Here is a 21,611-nt window from a genome sequence, read left to right as displayed (position 1 = left end):
TACAATAAGGTATAACACAATACAATGTCATATCATACGTTACAATATCAAATCTCATTATTGTTTATTACAGTATTTTATTTATTATATGATATATATTATATTAGAAATATGACATGATGCAATATTTAATTTTATATCATTGTATTGATTAACATATGAACATATGATTATCATAAAAAAGTTTATCAGATGATATACGATATTTTGTCAAAACAGAATCCATGAATATCCAAGATCATAAAGTATGATTTTCTTATAAAATGATAAAGGTGGTCTTATGAAGGTGATGTCTCATAAGGGTGATGCTCCGTCTCGGTGAGCTTAGTAATCTATGATTACCTATGTTTCAAAATTACTGTAATACAAAATGACAGGGGGCACCTGCTAGTTCTCTAAGCTGCATTAGACTGGGGGGTGGTGATATTGTTTGCACCTGCTAAATCAACAGGAAAGGCCAGATTAGGATAAATTGGCTTATCAGAGTCAATAGTGATTAAATTTTCATGATGTGAATATTTTTTACTTATAATTCAATATTTAGCCTGTTTAATTTGCATAATTCACCAGGTTTTCATCTAATTTAAGAGGTTTTCTCAAATTCTGGGTAGAATCCACCCTTATTTAAAAAATTTATCAAATTTGTTCATGATACCCTTAAATACATTTCAACAAACACATTCATTCCGTTTTTCCATGTATTTTATTTGTTAAAGTCATTAAAAAGCAGTCAATTCATCTTGAGTCTCACTGTGAGCCCACTCTCATTACAGCATTTGCCGAGGGAGAGAGCCTGATACTCAGACGAGCACAGCATAAATATAAACCAAGATCCAGGACTCAAGTTTCATACACAATTAGAGGTATGTATAAGGTTCATGAAAAACACAAATTTGCCTAATTCTGAGGTGAGTAAAATTATGAGTATAGGAATGAAAGTACCAATGCACCGGATGTTGACATCAGAGAAGTGTTAATACAAGATTGAGCCGCGCAGAAAAAGGTATGGCTAAGGTGATTGGCTGAATTAATTGCTGATATAATGATTATTTCAAAGTAAATTTATCACTGTTTAAAATGAATGAATGATTGAAGAAGTACTGCAAAAAGTGAAGAAATAAGAGGGGTTGAAATAGGGGGTGGGTGTCAATTTTGGGACTTGGATTTATTTGATGCGGATCGCTGTAAGTTGTAAACAAGCTCAATTTTGACCTATAAACACCACGGGACCCTATGTATTTCTATTGATTTTGTGTTAGTGCCTGGAATGAACATTCAAATGTGACCAAGGATATGTCTGTAAGTATAATAGCAAACTAGCCAGGTGGGTTTAGGTTAACATTGAGCCCTATGGGAAATGAATTGGTACTCTTTTCCCAGCTGTAAACAAAAATGTATGTTATATGTGTCAATGGATTATTTCATGTTACCATTTACACAGGGAAATTTTGAAGGTAAAGTTTTTATTATGAAACAAAGCTCCATTTATTCAGAATCAAGATTATGACTGTAATATGTTTTACGGTGTAACCGTTTGGAAGGCGAAGCCAATATAAATGGGGCTAGATCAGTAGATGCCCTTTTAATCATCTCTGGCATCATAAATTGTTTTGTTTGGACTCTAATCTTATTTCTTATTAAATTTGTTCAAGCCCGGCCCTGATATGCCAGAGAGAGAGAGAGAGAGAGAGAGAGAGAGAGAGAGAAATAGAGAGAGAGAGGAGAGAGAGAAAGAGAGAGGAAATTCAAATACAAAAACCTGTTAACAAATTTTTATTCTGGTATGTAAATAAATTTTATTTGAACCCTGAAATATTTCTTCTTCGTGAGCCAAGGGTTTTTGATCCGCGCCTCTCCTGGAAATCACAAACCGTTGCCTAGCAGAGGTAGGGATATTTATGAATAACTAATAATGAAGCAAAACATCTTGGGACAGTTAAAAATTATTTTGATTTTGTTAATATACATGTGTATTATTTTGATGTCTTATTGTCTAGTCTGAAGTAATTTATACATATATTGGATAATACCTGGCTGCAGCTACATCTAGTATCTACATTGCAGATCTCTGGATAATTTCTCAGCATGAAGTATTTTAACTTTTTACTCCCTTATTTCAAATGTATGCATAAAGAGAAATGACGTATATTTTTTTAAAATAAGAAAATCAATTTATCTTGAGAATATTAATCACTTGTATGGACAGATATTGAGATTATTTTTGGTCTCTAAATTCACTTAAATTTGTCATCCAAACAAGGAATTATTAAACATTCATTGATTGATTTGTGCATTAAAACTAGAGAATTGAGATAGTACCCTAGCTAATTCACATCATATGGTGCAAATGATGTCCTTCATGTATATTGTACATACCGGGGTGTATAATTTAATCTGAGTTTGTCTGACAAATGTCTTACATTTTAAATGTGTTCAATGCATATTTGTGATTGTGAATGCAGATCAGTAATTCCTATTATAAACAATTTTTGAGTATTTATAATGCATATTACTCCAAATAATCTCCCTATTTGCTTTTATTTTTATGGCGGTTTGGGAGTACTTTGAATATTAATTGTATTTTTAATCATATACGAATGGTTTACACATTGAGGGGGGGGGGGGGGGGTTGAATTAAAATGGGGAAATATTTTACAATGTGTCTGTCAAAGATTAGGATGTCTACAAAATTAAGTTTTGATTAGCTTTTGATTTATACTGAATTAGTTATTGGTCGTAACGTAATTTTTTTTTTTTTTGATTTTGATAATTAATTTGAATTCTGGGTACGAAATGACCTGGGTATGAGTATGTTAGGCTACGATTTGAGATGAAACCTAAAAACGAAATTTCAAATTGAAAGTTGGAGAAAAATCGTCTTTGGTGTTTTCAAATAGTAATCAGAAAGCAAATTTAATTCAAATACATGATGTTATATTTAATAACAATGAATTAAGGAGGCTGATTTGCGGAAAAACTACAATAGCATAACTCTTTTATTTTTAACCATATGCAATTTAAACCAACTCTAGTTTATTTGCGAAGGTTCATGAAAATCGACCGTCTGGTTCTTTTTAGGGACCATCTGAAAATAGAGGTACATTTACTATAGGAATACATAGGAAACTGCATTTTCCGCACATCAAAGCAGTTTTTAGCTCACCTGAGCTGAAAGCTCAAGTGAGCTATTCTGATCACATTTTGTCCGTCGTCCGTCTGTCCGTCCGTCTGTCCGTCTGTCCGTCTGTAAACTTTTTACATTTTGAACTTCTTCTCTAAAACCGCTTATCCAGTTTCAACCAAATTTGGCACAAAGCATCCTTATAGGAGGGCAAATATAAATTGCAGAAATAAAAGTTTGATCTGTATTCAAAGCGGAGAAAACCTTGAAACTGTAGAAAAAGGGGGGTGCATTTTTAAAAATCTTCTTCTCAAGAACTACCGAGGCAAATTCAACCTAGTTTAGCATAAATTATCCTTATGGGAAGGAAAATATAAATTGCAAAAATTATGTGGTAATTCTGTTTCAAATCTGAGTTATTACGAAAATAATAATAAAGGAAATGCGTGTTTCAATCAGTTTAATAGCTTCGGGTTCGGCATCCGGTAAAATGATTCCATACTTCTAAAACGAGGTTCTTTGTTTAAAGCAGCCATGACATTATACGAAAAAGGGTCGATCTGACTATGATGAATTTGCATGTTGTGCAACAGTTCGCGTATGAAGGGAAATTTTGAAACATACAAAATATATTGGTGCCGATTTTGTGAAGTAAATTGAGGCTAAATATTTCAATGCGTTGACAGTTTCCACACATGACGTTGGTGTTAGCTTGTTCTGATTTTCGTTTCGTTCTCATTATGCTTTGTAACCTGGAAACTATCGTCTGTATTTCGTGATTTTTACGTATCAAATCAAACAGAGACTTCGGTAAATCAAACAGTTAACTGTTTACCTGCGCAAATTAAGCAAAATCGGATGAAGGGGTACTGAAATACAATTCATTCTATCGGTAATTCGGCATTATCTTTTGCGTAATGGTACATGTTGATTAATGCAATAGGTTTTGTTGAGATGCTCGGCATTTTTTCGAGTTTATTCAGTTTAAATAGAGTTTGATATCGCTGACGGAAATATGTAGGTATATAGTATACATGTATATATATGATTCATTTCGAAAAAATAAATTGTGTTCTTTATTTGTTATACATGTAGTGCATGTTTCTTGTGTTTATTTGTTTACAATTTCTATTTACTAACCATATTTGAGTGTTAAGCTTCGAATTATAAGCAAGAAACAGAGATTTGCTCACAATTCTATGTTTGTACACAGATCTTAAAAACTAAAGCTTAAAAAAGTAAAAAAATTGTCAATATTTATTAAGAAAATTTTCAAAGTCTGTTCTTCCAGAAACCAACTTTAACAACTTATTGTATTGTAAACTTAACCTTTTTAGCTCACCTGAGGGTGGGGCCACAATGGGGGGTCGAAGTTTAACAAAGGAATATATAGAGTAAATCTTTAAAAATCTTCTCCTCAGAAACTAATCAGCCAGGAAAGCTGAAACTTGTGTGAAAGCATCATCAGGTAATGTAGATACAAATTTGTGAAAATCATGATCTCCGGAGGTAGGGTGGGGCCACAATGAAGGATCGAAGTTTTACATAGGAATATATAGAATAAATCTTTAAAAATCTTCTTCTCAGAAACTAATTAGCCAGGAAAGCTGAAACTTGTGTGGAAGCATCCTCAGGTAGTGTAGATTCAAAGATGTGAAAATCATGACCCCCGGGGTACGGTGAGGCCACAATGGGGGATCGAAGTTTAACATAGGCATATATAGAGTAAATCTTTAAAAAATCTTCTTCTCAGAAACTAATCAGCCAGGAAAGCTGAAACTTGTGTGAAAGCATCCTCAGGTAGTGTAGATTCATAGTTGTGAAAATCATGACCCCCGGGGGTAGGGTGGGGTCACAATGGGGGATCGAAGTTTAAAATAGGAATATATAGAGTAAATCTTTAAAAATCTTCTTCTCAGAAACTAATCAGCCGGCAATGCTGAAACTTCTTCGGAAGCATCCCCAGGTAGTGTTGATTCAAAGTTGTGAAAATAATAACCCCTGGGGGTAGAATGGGGCCACAATGGGGGGTCGAAGTTTAACATATGATTATATAGAGTAAATCTTTAAAAATCTTCTTCTAAGAAACTAATTAGCCAGGAAAGCTGAAACTTGTGTGGAAGCATCCTCAGGTAGTGTAGATTCAATTTTGTGAAAATCATAACCCTGGGGGTAGGTTTGGGCCACAATGGAAGGTCGATGTTTTACATAGGAATAAACAGAGTAAATCTTTAAAAATCTTCTTCTCAGAAACTAATCAGCCAGGAAAGCTGAAACTTGTGTGAAAGCATCCTCAGGTAGTGTAGATTCATAGTTGTGAGAATCATGATCCCCAGGGGTAGGGTGAGGCCACAATGGGGGGTCAAAATTTAACAAAGGAATATATAGGGTAAATCTTAAAAAATCTTCTCAGAAACTAATCAGCCAGATGTTTCTTTATAATTGTTAAGACTTTGGCCCCAGGACAATTCTTTGGCCTCCCGAGAAGGTTCAGAGTTTGATGTACGTTTATATCTAATATATAAACTATTGTTAAGGATCATTTTGAGAACTGCAATACTCAACATATGATATGACTATAAAATCATCTTGTTAGAAAAGGGACTAATGATTATAAACATAAGAATATCCAGGGGAAAATGGATTTTATTTATACAGGATCTACATGTATTATTGTACATTGTCCAGATAGTTTGTATTATGACTCCATTAAGCTGATTTTATCATACCTATTGTTCCTCAGGTGAGTGATGTGGCCCATGGGCCTCTTGTTAAAAAATACTACAATAGCTTTTTTTCTTAAATTGTTATATATGATTAGTAATAGCTTTTCCTACGTTATATGTAAAAAAACCCCACAAAATTCTACTGTCTGGTTTTTAGTGGGGGCCATCTCAAAATATTAAAATGCACCAAATTTTGCTATATATTTGGATCATCACGAATGATGATTCGTATAATGGATTCATTCCAAAAATGAGGAAAATGTCCTTGAGTATAGCATCATTTCAACAGCGTACAATTTTTACTTTTTCTTTTATGTTATTTCTTAGAACGTACTCCTACAAAGCTTCATTTTATCATAACGTCATAAAAGTGCAATGGCAATGCTCCCCTACCGCACAATCGTGTTAAAAATAAAAATGTCCTTTAACAATCTAAATATTTTTATCTGTATTTTGTTTATTGTGTTCAATTTTATACTGTGGAATCATTAGATTTCGTGGTGGCTCAATTTTCGTGGAATTCGTGGGTACCTCTCATCCATGAATTAATATCCTCCACGAATTAATAAATTAGAGTAATAAAGTCATATATCTTTTGTAGTTTTAAGAGAATACACGAAATTACGTCCCCACGAACCTGTAAAATTTAAGCAATCCACGAAAATTGGCCCCCACGAAATTTAATGATTCCACAGTATATGATATCGAAAAAAATTCATAAGAAGTATAAATCAACTGTATTATATTAGAATGCGCAAAAAGATGCGCAATGCAAACTAAAGTCGGCCTCCTTAAAACTGCTTCACTGTTGAGACACATATTTTGTCCAATCAGATGTCCTGAAATTCATTTGATCGGACCTAATGCAACTGTTGAAAGTTGTAGGAAACGAAAATTTCTTTTCTTAATTAGGAATTAATTTTTCAAGAACACACTAGGTAAGTTTAAATGTATTTATCACTCATTAAACAAAGCTGATAAATTATCACCAAACGTGAAGTTAGTACGAGATTCAAATTCAACATGGATGCCGGTGATGTCACTGCACGTGAAGTTATTCTTTTTTCCTCCATCTTGGAAAAGTTTTTCAACTTCATAGGTATAGAGTGTAATTTCTATTTTTAGACATGTACACGTGTTGTCTATAGGGAGAGCTAATCGCTCTCACGGGCCCTTTGGGCCCGTGAGAGGGCTTCGCCCTCTATTACAATAAATTCTAACGTTAACATATTTTTTGTAGAGACTATAATTACATGTATGAAACATAAGAGACAGGGCTTTACCTCTTAAATTTCTCAGAACCGCATCCATATATTTTTCATTATAGAATACAATGATATTCAGTATTTTTGAAAACATTTTTCTGGTCCCCCCCCCACCCTACCCTACCCTACTAGTATGATTTCATTACATATGCCATCATGCGTTTTACATACTTTTGTTTATCCAACTTTTTGTATATACGTGTATGCACCTTCCTTCTCTATCAAAACGATGTCTGCACAATTATGTTGGAGCACTTTGTCCACCGTGTACGAATTTGATAATGGATAGATCCTTTCAATTAAAAGTACTTACTGTCAATTGTCAAGGCCTTGGGGACCCAAATGAAAGAAGAGATGTTTTTAAGATATTTTTTTTTATCTTTTATTAAAATCATTCTTCATCACAAAACATACATATTTTGATACTCGTATCGTATAAATATATCTTCTGTGTAATAAGCATAGTTTTACATGCATAAAAAAAACTTATTGTTATACATATTTAATCTATTGTACAATAATTTTAATAATTAGTATTCATCATAAACATACATCATATTACTGTATCACATATCATATATCAAAAATATGGTACTTCATATACTGGTTTGAAATTATAGAAAGTTTCCAACATTTTTATAAAAATCGTTTTTATTTCTACCAATACTGGTGATAATTACATTCTGGAGAAAAAGAGTATTTTTAAGCTTGTGCCTTAGGTCTTGCTCACATGCACATTCTTTCTTTCTGAATTCTACATTTCATTTTATATTTATATATTGTAAAACTAATGAAAGACAAAAAGTTATTCAAAAAAGAAGTTTTCTCGCTAATTTCATTGTAAAAACCTAGTACAACAATTTTCTTGAACCACCCCTCCCCCTGGAAAATATTTCAAGACAACAGTGTTGTATATATAAACATCGAGTCATAAGACACATGCAGTCATGCACCCGACATGAAATATTCTTATAATCAAAACATACCCCTGACCATATTGTACAGTGAGGTAGGGGTTATTTTTTATATTATGAGAAAAATTTAAATCATGTTATATATACATGTATGTCTGTCTTAATTATTATAGAGGGGCTTCTCCCAACCCAGCCTACCCCTCAGATAATTTTGCACAATTAGGTATCATATATTTTTCTTTCGTTCCCTCAAAAATTAAGAAACTACTAACTCCGCGCATGCAGTAACCTAAAATATGATGCACAACTGTTTTTGTTTACGTCTATAATTACTACAGAGGAAATGCGGGTGATTCATAGTAACCGTAGTCCCTTTTTATAAAGATAAAACAGAAACACTATGTTTAAATAATCATTTGCATAATGTACTGATGAAATCTATCTCAAAATAAATGCGGATTAGACGATACAATGACACCGCGCCTATTTCAGAAGAGTTACCGCTTTTAGAGTTATCTCCCCTTTTGGGATCATTTGTGCGTTTGAAATGTGTATTGATTTGAGAGACCTGACTGGCTGTTAAATTAAATGCAAAAAGACAAGGGCAAGGCGGCTATAGATATTATTGAACTTGGTAAGATTTTCTTCCTTTTATCGTGTACTTGATGAAAACTGATGCTCATTTGTTGAGAAATGAAGGTTTAATTTGTAATTTTAATCGAAATGTACAAGAACGCGCTATTTTTGCAACAAGTAGCCAGTTTTCCTAGGAATTTGCATAATAAACGAATTTAACAACTGAATGAGCATTGATTTCTACGATGTATAAGTAGGCGTATTACTTACTCCAAACTTTGTTTGTCTTGCCCTTGTCTTTTTTGTCTCAAATAGTTTAACATTGACGTTTCTTGTCTAAAAGATGCCCGCGTGACACTGAAAAGTCACGTTACAGTCAAATTAAAACATGGTCAAGTTAAAGTTACCCATATCTTTGCAAAATCAGTCAAAAAATAGTTTTAAAAAATATATCATGCAGAAAAAATAATCTTAAACAAACGACCTCCTTTTACTGCTGTTTGAAAGCAAATTGTTGCCTTAACTGTCCTGCGTGATCCAGGAAGTAACACTAGCAAAACTTAGACCACCTCTATAGTCACGGACCAGCGCACGGATTAACACGACAGGAGAGCCCTTGTTTTTGTGGGGAAGATTAAAATGGACCGTCCGGTGGATACATGTTAATGAGACGAATACACAGAAAGCAGACCCCATTTTTAAAGACCAATTCTATGTAAGAATCAAAATTCGGTGGCCACGCATAGTCACGGATTTTCTTCATACTTGACAATTTGATAGACTTTGGTGAGTAAGAAAGCCTAACACCATTTGTTTGTTGCTATGTGATCCCGTTGCCATGTTAACCGAGGGTAAAGATGTAAAAATGGCATTTTAATGCTTATTTACGAACATATTGTGAGTAATGTGCAGAACTTGGGGTTTCCAGGGTAGAATATATTATTAAAAATAGTTGTCATTTTTCAAAAGAAAGAAAAAAATTCATGGAGAAACGCATATTTTTAGAGTGTTTCCATGGTTACTAAATAGAAATTTTAAAATATGTTTTCTTCATCTAATTTGAATAAAAAGTGCAAATCTTGGATTTTTTGGTAACCACTATAATGATTGGGCAATAAAAAATTTAAATATGAAAATTGAGAACCGTTGCTATGGTAACAAGCTTAAAAATTAGGAAAATTATAATAATTTTAGGCATCTTTAAATGGATATTATTCACTTATAATTAATAGATATATAAAATTAAATGGTGAGAAAAAATTAAGTATGTCCTTAGCTTTAATGACACTTGAAAAAAATCTGAAATTTTCTAAAAATAATCGCCGTTGCTATGGGCTTTTCAAAAAGTAAGAATTTTTGTGTGATTTTTACGCAACTTATTTTTCCATAGCAACAACACTTCTCTGTTGCATAACAAAGGTTTTTGTGGTGTATAATGAAAATTTAAATACATTTTTACAAGTTCCAACTAAAACAATTGCAAATAAATTCTAAAATTAGGAATGAAAGCATATCAAAATAATCTTCAATTTCTCAGTTTTTCTTAATTTTTGGCCTTGTTGCCATAGCAACAGATGTCAATTTTTATGATAACATATATACTGCATGGGCATTGATAAAGATGTAAAAATTTAACAGTTTCCCATTTGGGCTTATTAAAAACCGCAGAAAACTGATTTCAAAAATTCGTTACGGTTTCCATGGTAACATTTTAAAAGTATTGGTTTCTCCATCAATTCTCTTATATATTTAAATAATTGAAATTAGGATAAATGCTGTTTTATGTCTTTGATATTTTACATTAGTGGGCAAAACCTTCTAATATGGCTACAAAGTAGGTAAGTTTTGCTATTTTCCCATCTTCAGCCTCGATTACCATGGCAACAGTTACCCTCAGCAACCAATTTTTAGTGGTTTTTTGCGTTTTACACCTAGGTGTGTCCATGTATGAAATATAAGGAAAATTGGTGACTTTGCGTGGCCAGACCCTTTTATAAATTATTGATTCTTACATAGAATTGTGTATTTCTATCGTAAACAGGGTTCGTGAACTATAACCCAGGGCCTGTATTCAATGCAGGAGTTAAAAAATGAATTTATAGAACTCTGCTATATAACGGGACAGAAAATACTCAAAGACATACCGGGCGTATCGGAGGGGAAATCACCTTTAATTCATATGTGTATATATCTCCCCTCCCTCATTAATGTATATATTTTATAATCTGTATATTTTACTCGCTTGTTATCCATGAACAACTCAGTCTGTTGAGGTTCAAATTGTGTAAGATATTCAATATCTACAGCATACACAGCCTTGTGTACAAGTGTTTAACAGGAAACTAGAACCAGTCACTTAGTATGTGCTTAGTTCTTCCGATCGAGTTTCCTCTCGGGCACTGGGTAGTATATATCGACCACAGATAATTCATCTACCTGACCACTTATATTGTTCCCACTTTGTGTACCTAGATTTTATTATAAATCATCTTTTTAAATCCTCCATTTCTCTCTCTGTCTCTCTGTCTCTCTCTCTCTCTCTCTCTCAACACAATAATTATTACCAATGTAATTTCAACCTATTTATTCTAGTTTAATTCAATTAAATTATTTTTGTGCACCTACCAGTAACCAAAAACGTGTTTAAAATTCACTTCCCAAGAAGATCATAAAATCTAACATTTCAAATACTTAAAATGTTTAAAATGGGGGAAATTAAAATTAAACGTAGTTTTTTTTCTCTCTAAAAGCGAAACTTGAAAAAAAATGTATAATTAATGTGTAATGTGCTTTATCATATCAATATTGTATTTATTATAATCTATCAATATAAACGTTTTGATGAATTAGGTAATTGGATATAAACATAGGTCTGGCCCAAACCTAGCTCCGGGGATCATTATTTTATCAAACTTGAATGTTGACTACCTGAAAATGCTTCCACACAACTTACAGCTTTTTTGACTGCTTGGTGTTTTAGATTTAAGAAAAAAAAATATAAACATGTATATTCCTAGGTAAATATTTGAACCCCTCTTATTGTGGCGCCGCCCTACCCCCAGGGATCGTGATTTTAACAAATTTTAATCTACACTTCCCGGGAATGCTTCGACACATGTTTTCTGTCGAAATGTTTTCAATAAAACCCCTCGGATATGCCTTCTTGAAAGGATAAAAAACTGCACCCTATATGTTTATAGGTTAGAGGTTTGAATTGACATTCAGTTCATGAACTGAACACAGCTAGGTAACACGTTTGAATGCAGCGCTAAACAAAATTCAAGAAATGGGCATAGTATTACATGATGTATCAATCGCTGAGAGATTCGTGTTTTTATTTCAGCAGCAGTCCATTCAACGAGAAAAATGGGACAAATATCTTATGGAAGTAAATAAAGGATATACAGGATTTGTTAATACGGTAAAAAAATCCTGAAGAAATGATAATTCAAGCAACAATTAACACTTCAAAATCTCCAGGACAAAAACTATGCTTAAAGTACATTGTACGTGTATGCACAAAGTAAGACTTTCAATATCAATTTTCGAAAGACAGAAAACTAAGTGAAACAATAAAAAAAACCAAATAAATCTTTGTAGGACGAATATTAAACAATAATATTAGATTCACTTTAGTTTTTAAACTGTCCTCAAGTGATTTTTATAAAACAAAACTCTGTGCTATACGGCAAAATCTAAGACACTTGACGTTAAAATTTGTTATTGTTCATAATAAAATGATTTCCTGTACTAAAATAAAATCATTGTACATTGATATATTAAAATAATTGTACATGGAATAATCTTATCATAAAATGAAACATTTCTAACGTCAGGGCTTGAGAGCAAATTACCCGGCAAAGTGTCGAGATGTGGGCCCTTCTACTCTAGATTGTGTAAAAGACTCAACATAAGTATAGTTTTTAACAGACTGAAACTCTTGCATGCCGTGGAAATCAGGGAAACACTTAATTTTCTATAAGATCAATTTGAAGTTTTTATGTACATATAACGTTATACATGTATACAGTATCTTGATTACAGGGGCAATTAACGATCAATGTGTTTGGTATTCAACCGAATAAAATGTAATCTCTTGAAATAAACTTGATGATTCACAGATTAGAAATGGGAAAAATAATTCGAAATGTTCATTTTAAAATGGATCACTATTCTCACTCAATATTTTTAAATTTTGGTAAAAATAATTGTATATAAACTAACACGGGGTAAAATTGGAAGACACGTTCAACATATCTTTGATTTCTCAGGTTTTTTATGGGGAAAATATGATGATCTAAATTTATGGTAAACGTACTTTTTAAACATATGTGAAACAAATTTTAGTATTAAAAAGACATGTAGTGGGTGGGGGAAAAGATCTGTAATATAGTTTAATAATGGAAAAGGCAAACAGATTAGTAACCCAAACAGAAAAAATAGCCTACGGGATCATATCAATGGACTGTGTGTAAATCATGGTTTTGAGATGATTTCGGTATAGGAAAATTTCACATGCAAATGAGTTAATGGATCATGATTCTCGGGTGATCTGTAAAACTAAACAAATTGCAAGAAAACCATGGTCCTGGTATGATCTGTTGTGACTAACAACTCGTATCAAAACCATGGTCCTGGTATTATCTGTTGTAAATAACAACTCGTATCAAAACCATGATCCTTATATGACCTGTTAAAGGACAATTATAAAATAATTTCTGAAAGAAAAAAATGACCACTTAATTTATAATTTGCAACAGACAATTATATACTTTTAATATTTGAAATACATTTTCAATTACCAAATATGAAAAATAGTATACATATATGTCACATGAACTGTATCGTTAAGCCAATATAATCTGAATTAGAACACAGGATCAAAGTCTTCCATAATTTAGATGACAATTATACTGTTATTTCAAACTCTTCTAGCAATTATTACATGAATTGTACAAATTAAAATATTACGTATGCATTTCAAAACCTAGCTGTATGTCTGTAGCTCCCTGTCTGAACTAATGATACATGTACATACATGCATTAGATATTATTTACCTCAAGTGAATAAGAATATATTCCCCCAAAATACTTCCATAAATTCACTTTATATGCCAAGGTACATCTTCGCTAGCCAAGGGTTTTCGGTCCACTTTGCTCCCCATAAACCCTTGGCGGATTTCATTGCGAAAACTCGGTGACGAGCTCCGTTTTATGATTGGCTGCAGCTCCGAGTAGCTGATCCAATCGCAGTGCTTGTAAATATAAACTTTAAAAGAAAACACAGGTTTTGATCTTTGGTAAATCATTCGGTGCTTTTAACAAATTGAGACACAAGTTTTCGACTACAGTGCCTCGCCAACGATGGTCTAACCAGATCGCTTAATAAACCTATATATTTTACTGGGATTGAACATAGTTCTACACATTTGTCAAGGCTCGCGTGATAGCATGGGAAGTAAATATGGCGAATGTAGAAGCTGCCCATCCCGTTAGTATATACGTTCCTGCTTATGGTTATTGCTTTTTTAAAAAGGTTTAATGAGATTTATTTTATTTTATTTCTTTACGACAACGATACCTGGTTTAATGACATGAAAGCTTTGATATAAATCGCGACTTTTTTCACTCCTGGTACAGGTCCATACAAAACACTATGAATAAAACATTCCATGCTTTCCCTAGTTTATAACTTAATTCGTATTTAATAGCATTCTTAATTATGTTCCGATATTCGGTAGTCAACATGTTTTCAAGTTGTATTAAGCCGTAGTGTGTATATAACACGTTGTTTAATTCGATTAAAATGTAAATATGCAAGGGGCGCAACTCAAGTTGCTCGCTAGATAGCGCCACCACATCACCGAGTTTTCGCAATGAAATCCGCCAAGGGTTTATGGGGAGCAAAGTGGACCAAAAACCCTTGGCTAGCGAAGATGGCCAAGATAGAGCAAGATGCCCAACAATAATAACTTTTCCTGACATGTACATCACATTTAGGCTCCAAGATGAACATTCAAAATTTGCAACTCAACTTCCTGTTATGCAGAAATCTTAATTCTTAGTGGTCAGTTTATCTGGCAACTAACGAATCATTTCAAACGCATGCTCTGTTGCCTTCTAAGATAATAGCACATACCAGAATCACAAGAAAATCATAGCAGACTCAAAACCAACAACAAACCACATCAGGATCATACTTCCTTATTTGTCACATATGATTTGGGTATGATTCATTGAATGGATCATGTCTAAACCATAGAACAAAATCATGAATTTGTGAGTTTGATATGATTTTTAAGTGATTTTGATATGATTTCTTAAAAAAAGTTTTTGTTTGGGAATATGTGTCGTGGATTGGATAACGGATCACTAATATATGCTATGGGTGGGGTTAACATATCAGTGATATATTTAGTAAACAGTTCAATTACATGTGTGTGTATATATATATATATATATATATATATATATATATATATATATATATATATATATATATATATATATATATATAGGGTTAGGTAAACAGATCGATATTATATCAAATGGGTTGGGAAACAGATTAGTGATACATGTTATTGTTGGGGTAGACAAATTAGTAATATATTATGGGTTAGGTAAAGAGATCAGTAATATATATAATTATATTTTGGATGGGATAAACAGATCAGTTATATAACATAGATAGAGTAAAGGGGTCAAAATTTATGATGTAGAGGGATTAACAGATCAGTAATATGTTAGGTTGAAGTAAATATATCAGTAATATATGTAATTGGTAGGTTGAACGGAGCGGTACCATTTGTTGTAGATGGGATAAACAGATCGTTAATAAATGTCATGGGTTGGTTATTATATCGATAATATATGTTATGGATTAATAGATATATCGGTAATATATGTTATGGATTGGTAGATTAATTGGTAATATATGTAATGGATTGGTAGATATATCGGTAATATATGTTATGGATCAATAGGTATTTCGGTAATAATATGTTAAGGATTGGTAGATATATCGGTAATATATGTCATGGATTGGTAGATATATCGGTAATATATGTCATGGATTGGTAGATATATCGGTAATATATGTTATGGATTGGTAGATATATCGGTAATATATGTTATGGATTGGTAGATATATCGGTAATATATGTCATGGATTGGTAGATATATCGGTAATATATGTTATGGATTGGTAGATATATCGGTAATATATGTCATGGGTTGGTAGATATATCGGTAATATATGTTATGGATTGGTAGATATATCGGTAATATATGTCATGGATCGGTAGATATTTCGGTAATATATGTCATGGATTGGTAGATATATCGGTAATATATGTTATGGATTGGTAGATATATCGGTAATATATGTCATGGATTGGTAGGTATTTCGGTAATAATATGTTATGGATTGGTAGATATATCGGTAATATATGTCATGGATTGGTAGATATATCGGTAATATATGTTATGGATTGGTAGATATATCGGTAATATATGTTATGGATTGGTAGATATATCGGTAATATATGTCATGGATTGGTAGATATATCGGTAATATATGTTATGGATTGGTAGATATATCGGTAATATATGTCATGGATTGGTAGATATATCGGTAATATATGTTATGGATTGGTAGATATATCGGTAATATATGTCATTGATTGGAAGATATATCGCTAATATATGTCATGGATTGGTAGATATATCGGTAATATATGTTATGGGTGCAGTGAAAAGATTGGAAATATATGTTATGGGTTGGTAAAAAAATCGGTAATAAATGTTATGGGTGGGGTGAACCGATCGGTAATATATGTTATGGATTGGAATAACAGAGTAGTGATATATGTAATGGTAGGGGTAGACAGATCAGTAATATATAATGGGTGGGGTAAATAGATCGGTAATATATCATGGGTTAGATAAACAGAATAACAGTGTATGTAATGATATTTTGAATGGGGTAAACAGATCAGTAATATGTTATACATAAAGATAAAAGTTCAGAAATTTATGTTGGAGTGGGTTGAAAAGATCGGTACTAGGTTAGGGATGTGGTAAATTGATCAGCAGTATTTGAATGGAATTGGTAAACATATCAGTAGTATATTGTTGGTTGAATAAACTTATTTGTACGGTATAATATATGAACTGGGTGGGGTAATGGATTGGTAATAAATGTTAAAGGCGGGTAAACAGATCGGTAATATATATTATGGGCAGGGTAAACAGATCGGCAATATATACCAGGTATTATGGGCAGGGTGAACAGATCGGTAATATATGCTATGGACATGGTTAACAACTCGGTAATATATGTTATGTGCGGGGTAAACAGATCGGTAATAGATGAAATAAGTGGGGTAAGGAATTGGTAATACATGTATATGTTAATGGTGGGTTAACAGATCGGTAATATATGTTATTGGTTGGGTATACAGATCGGTAATATATGTTATGTGCGGGATTATCAAATCGGTAATATATGCTATAGGCGGGGTAAATAGATCGGTAATATATATAAAGGGTGGGGTTAATAGATCGGTAATATATGTCATGTGCGGGGTAAACATATCGGGAATATATGTTATTGGCGGGCTAAACATATCGGTAATATGGGTAATACAGGTGTGACAGGTCAGCAGACGATGCTCACTTCTCCTACGCACCTGATCCTACCTATTATATAATGGAGGTCCGTGTTAGCTCAAGGTTGGTATTTTGACCATCACAAACAAACCAAATCATCAACGTTAAGTTTTTCCCTATTATGACATTTTCCCGAATTTGAAATTTACCGTGATTATGACATTCCCAATTGTGACAAGGAGCACACGGCGGGTGTGACCGGTCAGCAGAGGGTACTCGCTTCTCCTAGGCACCTGATCCTACCTGTATCTTTTTGAAGATCCGTGTTTCTCTGCTTTGAATTTGTATTTCGTTTTATGGATTTTTTGAGATGGTTGACGGTTTGTTTTTGTCATTTTTTCATTTAATGGGCGGGGTAAACAGAGCGGTTATTTATGCTAAGTTTTCATATTTGAACTAATAAAAGGGAATGTTTTATTAAAAAAGGTTTTGTGTTGAATGCTGTTATCAGTTTTCGATAATTAAAAAAATGTGAATAAAGACATATATGTATTATAAGTGAAACATAACTTAAAACTTGTTCGGCTTTTTCACCCCTGTGTTTTGAATTTCAAAAATACTTGTACATTGCGTAAACCTTTCAAGGGGAAAACTAGCATGAAGTCTTTGTTTACATTTCATGCACTGTTTTAATAATCGCTAGTGGGGCCATTTTTGTCTCATAGACAACAGTTTTATTTGTTGTTCATAGCACTTAAAACGCGCAAGAACACTATAACAACAGAAGTGAAAGCATCTTTGACCAATGTTTACCGAGCCCCTTTCTTGTGTTACAGACTTCTTTGAGATATTTACTTTGCAATGATTTTCAATATCTAAACAGAGATTTACGTAGTTCAAAAGACGCTCAACAGAATGTAACACATTAGAAAATAAGGTTAAATAAGTAAATGGACATCACTTTTAATAATGTTAAGTACATTGGGGTCAAATCAGGTCCTTTGAAAAAATGCAATCTCAGAAAAGCTACATTTTGTTCCCACGTACCGACAATCGATACTCTATTTTTTGTTTTTTAAATTCAAATCAATGGATGAATTCACTAACAGACAAATAGTTCCTGTGCCCATTATGTGAGAAAAAATCAACTAGATTCACCTCTTTTGAAAAAAATCAATATTGCATGTCATCGTTTTCAATAATCTCGAGAGAGATTCATTGTCATGATCCATAAATAAATGGAAAAGCGATTTGGCATTATACTCATCAACGATCTTGATCAAACAAGAGGAGGTATTAGAAAAATGAAGACCAGACTGATTGCGGCGGTATTTTTCATTTTCTATACTGGAACTGTCCAAAGTAAGCTTTTTTTCTTATAATGAATTAAATATGTTGAAAAATTACTTGAAAATACTGTGAAATATTTGTAGAGAGTCTATCCATAACTACCATATTCAATGTCTGATAAATTGCAATAAAATCCATAAAACAAAATACAAATCAAAGCAGAGCAACGCGGACCTCCAAATAGATAGAGGTAGGATCAGGTGCCTAGGAGGAGTGAGCATCCTCTGCTGACCGATTGCATCCGCCTTGTCCCCTTTGTCGCAATCGGGGAGGGGGGGGGGGGTGTGATATTAAAGGCTTTATCAAATAGACAAAAAATAAGATTCACCTGTAGACTTCTTAAAAATTCTGATTAGTAACGAATTCTCACCTTTTTTCAATTGTGACATCTTAAAGTTTACATTAATGTCTATGGAAAAGTGCATTTTTTAAATATATATTTTTTGTTCATTTTACATTCTTACAAATCTCATGTTAAAAAAGTTGCAAAAGCTTTCTCTTCCTATCAAAATTCTCAAAATTTAAAACTTGCCATTCATATTTTGAGTAAATAATTTTTTCCTTATTCTTTTGAGGGCAGACAACTCTTTGAAAATGTTTCAAGTGGAAAAGGTTCATTGTATTGACTATAGAAATACTCCCCACTTTGGTTTATGTCAGTCTCATAATAATTTTTTTTTTTTTTTTAATTTTTTTTAATGTAGTTGAGATCAATTAGAATTGTTCAATTCACCTCAGTTAGGGATAGACTACCTTAATTTCAAGATTACTAATCAAGGTTATGCGTTGTTTTTAACAAATCTGTTAAATAATGATTTTGAGCATAAGTTGGATATCCTTGGGTAAATTGTTATTGTTTACCATTACTCGTTCAGTTTGTAAAGTTCTTCTTGTGCAATATTAACTAAGCGAAACGCCATGATCCACATTATTATACAATAATTTAAAATATATTAGTATATAATGGAATTTGTTTTATTCCTATATACTACATTTAAATAACTGGGTTGTATTACGAAATCTTACATAGTTTATAATAACCTATTTAAATACAAACACCTTTTGCTTTAAAAACTTTAATTGATGCTGAATACAAATTAAAGAGCTAAAATTTGTTCAGCAGATATTGTTTCAACAATAAGGTATAAACAAGTTTATTGATTTTTTTTCTATATAAATCGTTTGCCAATGCATGGTAATCGTATGGGAATCGTATGCTTATAGTGCTTTGAAAAGATTTATGTCTTTACAGTTTCATGAGAACTTTAATATATAGTTTATTAGAGAACCTATGCAAGGACAAGACAGGGTGTTTGCATTTTCAGAAAATCAAAACGTAAAATTAAAGGAATAAGAATCATTCTAAGAGTATAATAAGGTGATAATTTTGGTCGGGGCGTGGTCAAATCCAGTTAAAACCAAAGGGCTTTATAACAGATTTGGACACGCTCCGACCAAAGTTATCATTTCGTAATACTAGTACTCTAAGAACAATGCCGTATCTCTTATATTATATCATTTCCAATTTGTAGGTTTTGGGTAGCCATTTTGGGTCACCTTTAGTCTAAAAATTTGGCATTATTATTTAAAGCTATACACGCTATAATTTGCGTCAATTTTGAATAAAGGGGAAAATGTATGTGTTTGATTACTAATAAAAGTTACCTTTATTCTGTTAATTATAATGCTCAATTCGATCACGTAACAAATATATCAAATATTAAACAATAAAAAATATTTATTTTCCTGCCAGGAAAGTAATGCCTCCTCGTGAATATCAATCTATCACGTGATATCGACAGCTAAATTTAGCTTATCATACCAAAACTGGTGAAGGGTCAACATCTTCATAATTGTGATAGTTTCACAAAGGAAAGGATATTTTCAGTAAAGCATAAATTTGTCCGATATACGAGTATAAACAAAAGAAAAAAATACAAGCCTGTGAGTAGATATGAATACTTCCTTTAAAAAAATGACGTAGACCTGTGTTTTTCCCCTATGTGCTATTTATAGATCCTATAACTGTTAATGCAGAAGTAAGGGTATCGTGAATGACAAGCGTATTTTACTCATTATACATGTATGTATTTCAAATTAACAACTGTTAAGCATATTAAAAATCAAGTTGGATATTTAATTAGGCAAACAATAACGACCACCTAGTTCTCCGCGGACATGCGCAATGAGGTCGGTTTGCTCTTCCTTCATCAATATTCATGAAAAGGTATATTTTCCTGGCAGAAAAATAAACAATTAAAAATCTGTATCTTTGTAACGAGATGGAATTCACCCTTGTAATTTACAGATTAAGGATAACTTTTATAAGTAGACAAGCACATGCGTTTTCACTGTCATTCAAAATTGACGCAAATTATAGCGTGTATAGCTTTAATTCTAGTAATATATTTATATGTTAAAATGCCAAAAAAACTTTATTGAATAAAATTGTTTTTAAATTTCACTTTTTTACAGAGTTTAGAAAGGGACTATATTTTGTAGCGGAAGGTTTTCAAGAAGAAAATGAACAATTTTCATAACTCACTAGTTTAAGAGTACTCTTACTTTATCCTCTCAATTTTCGGCGAAGACCAAACTTCTAGATAGTTTATGTATAACGATATATTCATGATGTTCTAAAAACATATTTTAGACAATATTTTGATCTATCTATCGATATATTTTGGCATGATAAACTTATATTTCACAGAAGTTAAGAAAAAATTAACTCCAATTTTGGCCTAAAATTAGCTTATTTCATGCTATATCTCAAATTTTTGTGACCCCTCCTTTTTTTACTTTTAAATGAGACATTAAATGTGTGTTTATTTATATGCAAAGTTTTGGAAAGATGACATGATATATTTTATTTTACTTCCGTTATAATTTGATTACTCCAAAATTTTGTAACATCTGTTGTTATGTTCATTTTGTACTGGCTTTTGAAGCCACCAGTAAAGCAAGACTTTCGAAACTTTGACTTAGATTTTACTTTTATAGTCACTACATGTGTTCAACATCATAATTTATTAAAATCATAACTAAATAT

At 32.3% G+C, this 21,611-nt stretch overlaps 1 protein-coding gene across 2 annotated transcripts in view; it reads left to right on the top strand.

Annotated features, from left to right (window-relative positions):
• LOC128164261 (uncharacterized) overlaps positions 1-21,611 on the top strand; it is a 44,660-nt gene that overhangs the window by 17,632 nt on the left and 5,417 nt on the right. Inside the window, exon 5 of one of the 2 annotated variants that reach the window (XM_052828037.1) lies at positions 774-863. In XM_052828037.1, the coding sequence (XP_052683997.1) occupies positions 774-863 (90 nt within the window). Of the gene's footprint in view, positions 1-773; positions 864-18,450; positions 18,575-21,611 lie in introns of those variants that run through there. The other variant, XM_052828036.1, reaches the window with a different exon arrangement.

This window comes from Crassostrea angulata, chromosome 9 (assembly GCF_025612915.1).
Source record: "Crassostrea angulata isolate pt1a10 chromosome 9, ASM2561291v2, whole genome shotgun sequence".
NCBI classification, from domain to species: domain Eukaryota; kingdom Metazoa; phylum Mollusca; class Bivalvia; order Ostreida; family Ostreidae; genus Magallana; species Magallana angulata.
The sequence above is the reverse complement of the archived record's forward strand: the minus strand, read 5'-3'. Positions and strand labels throughout refer to the sequence as shown.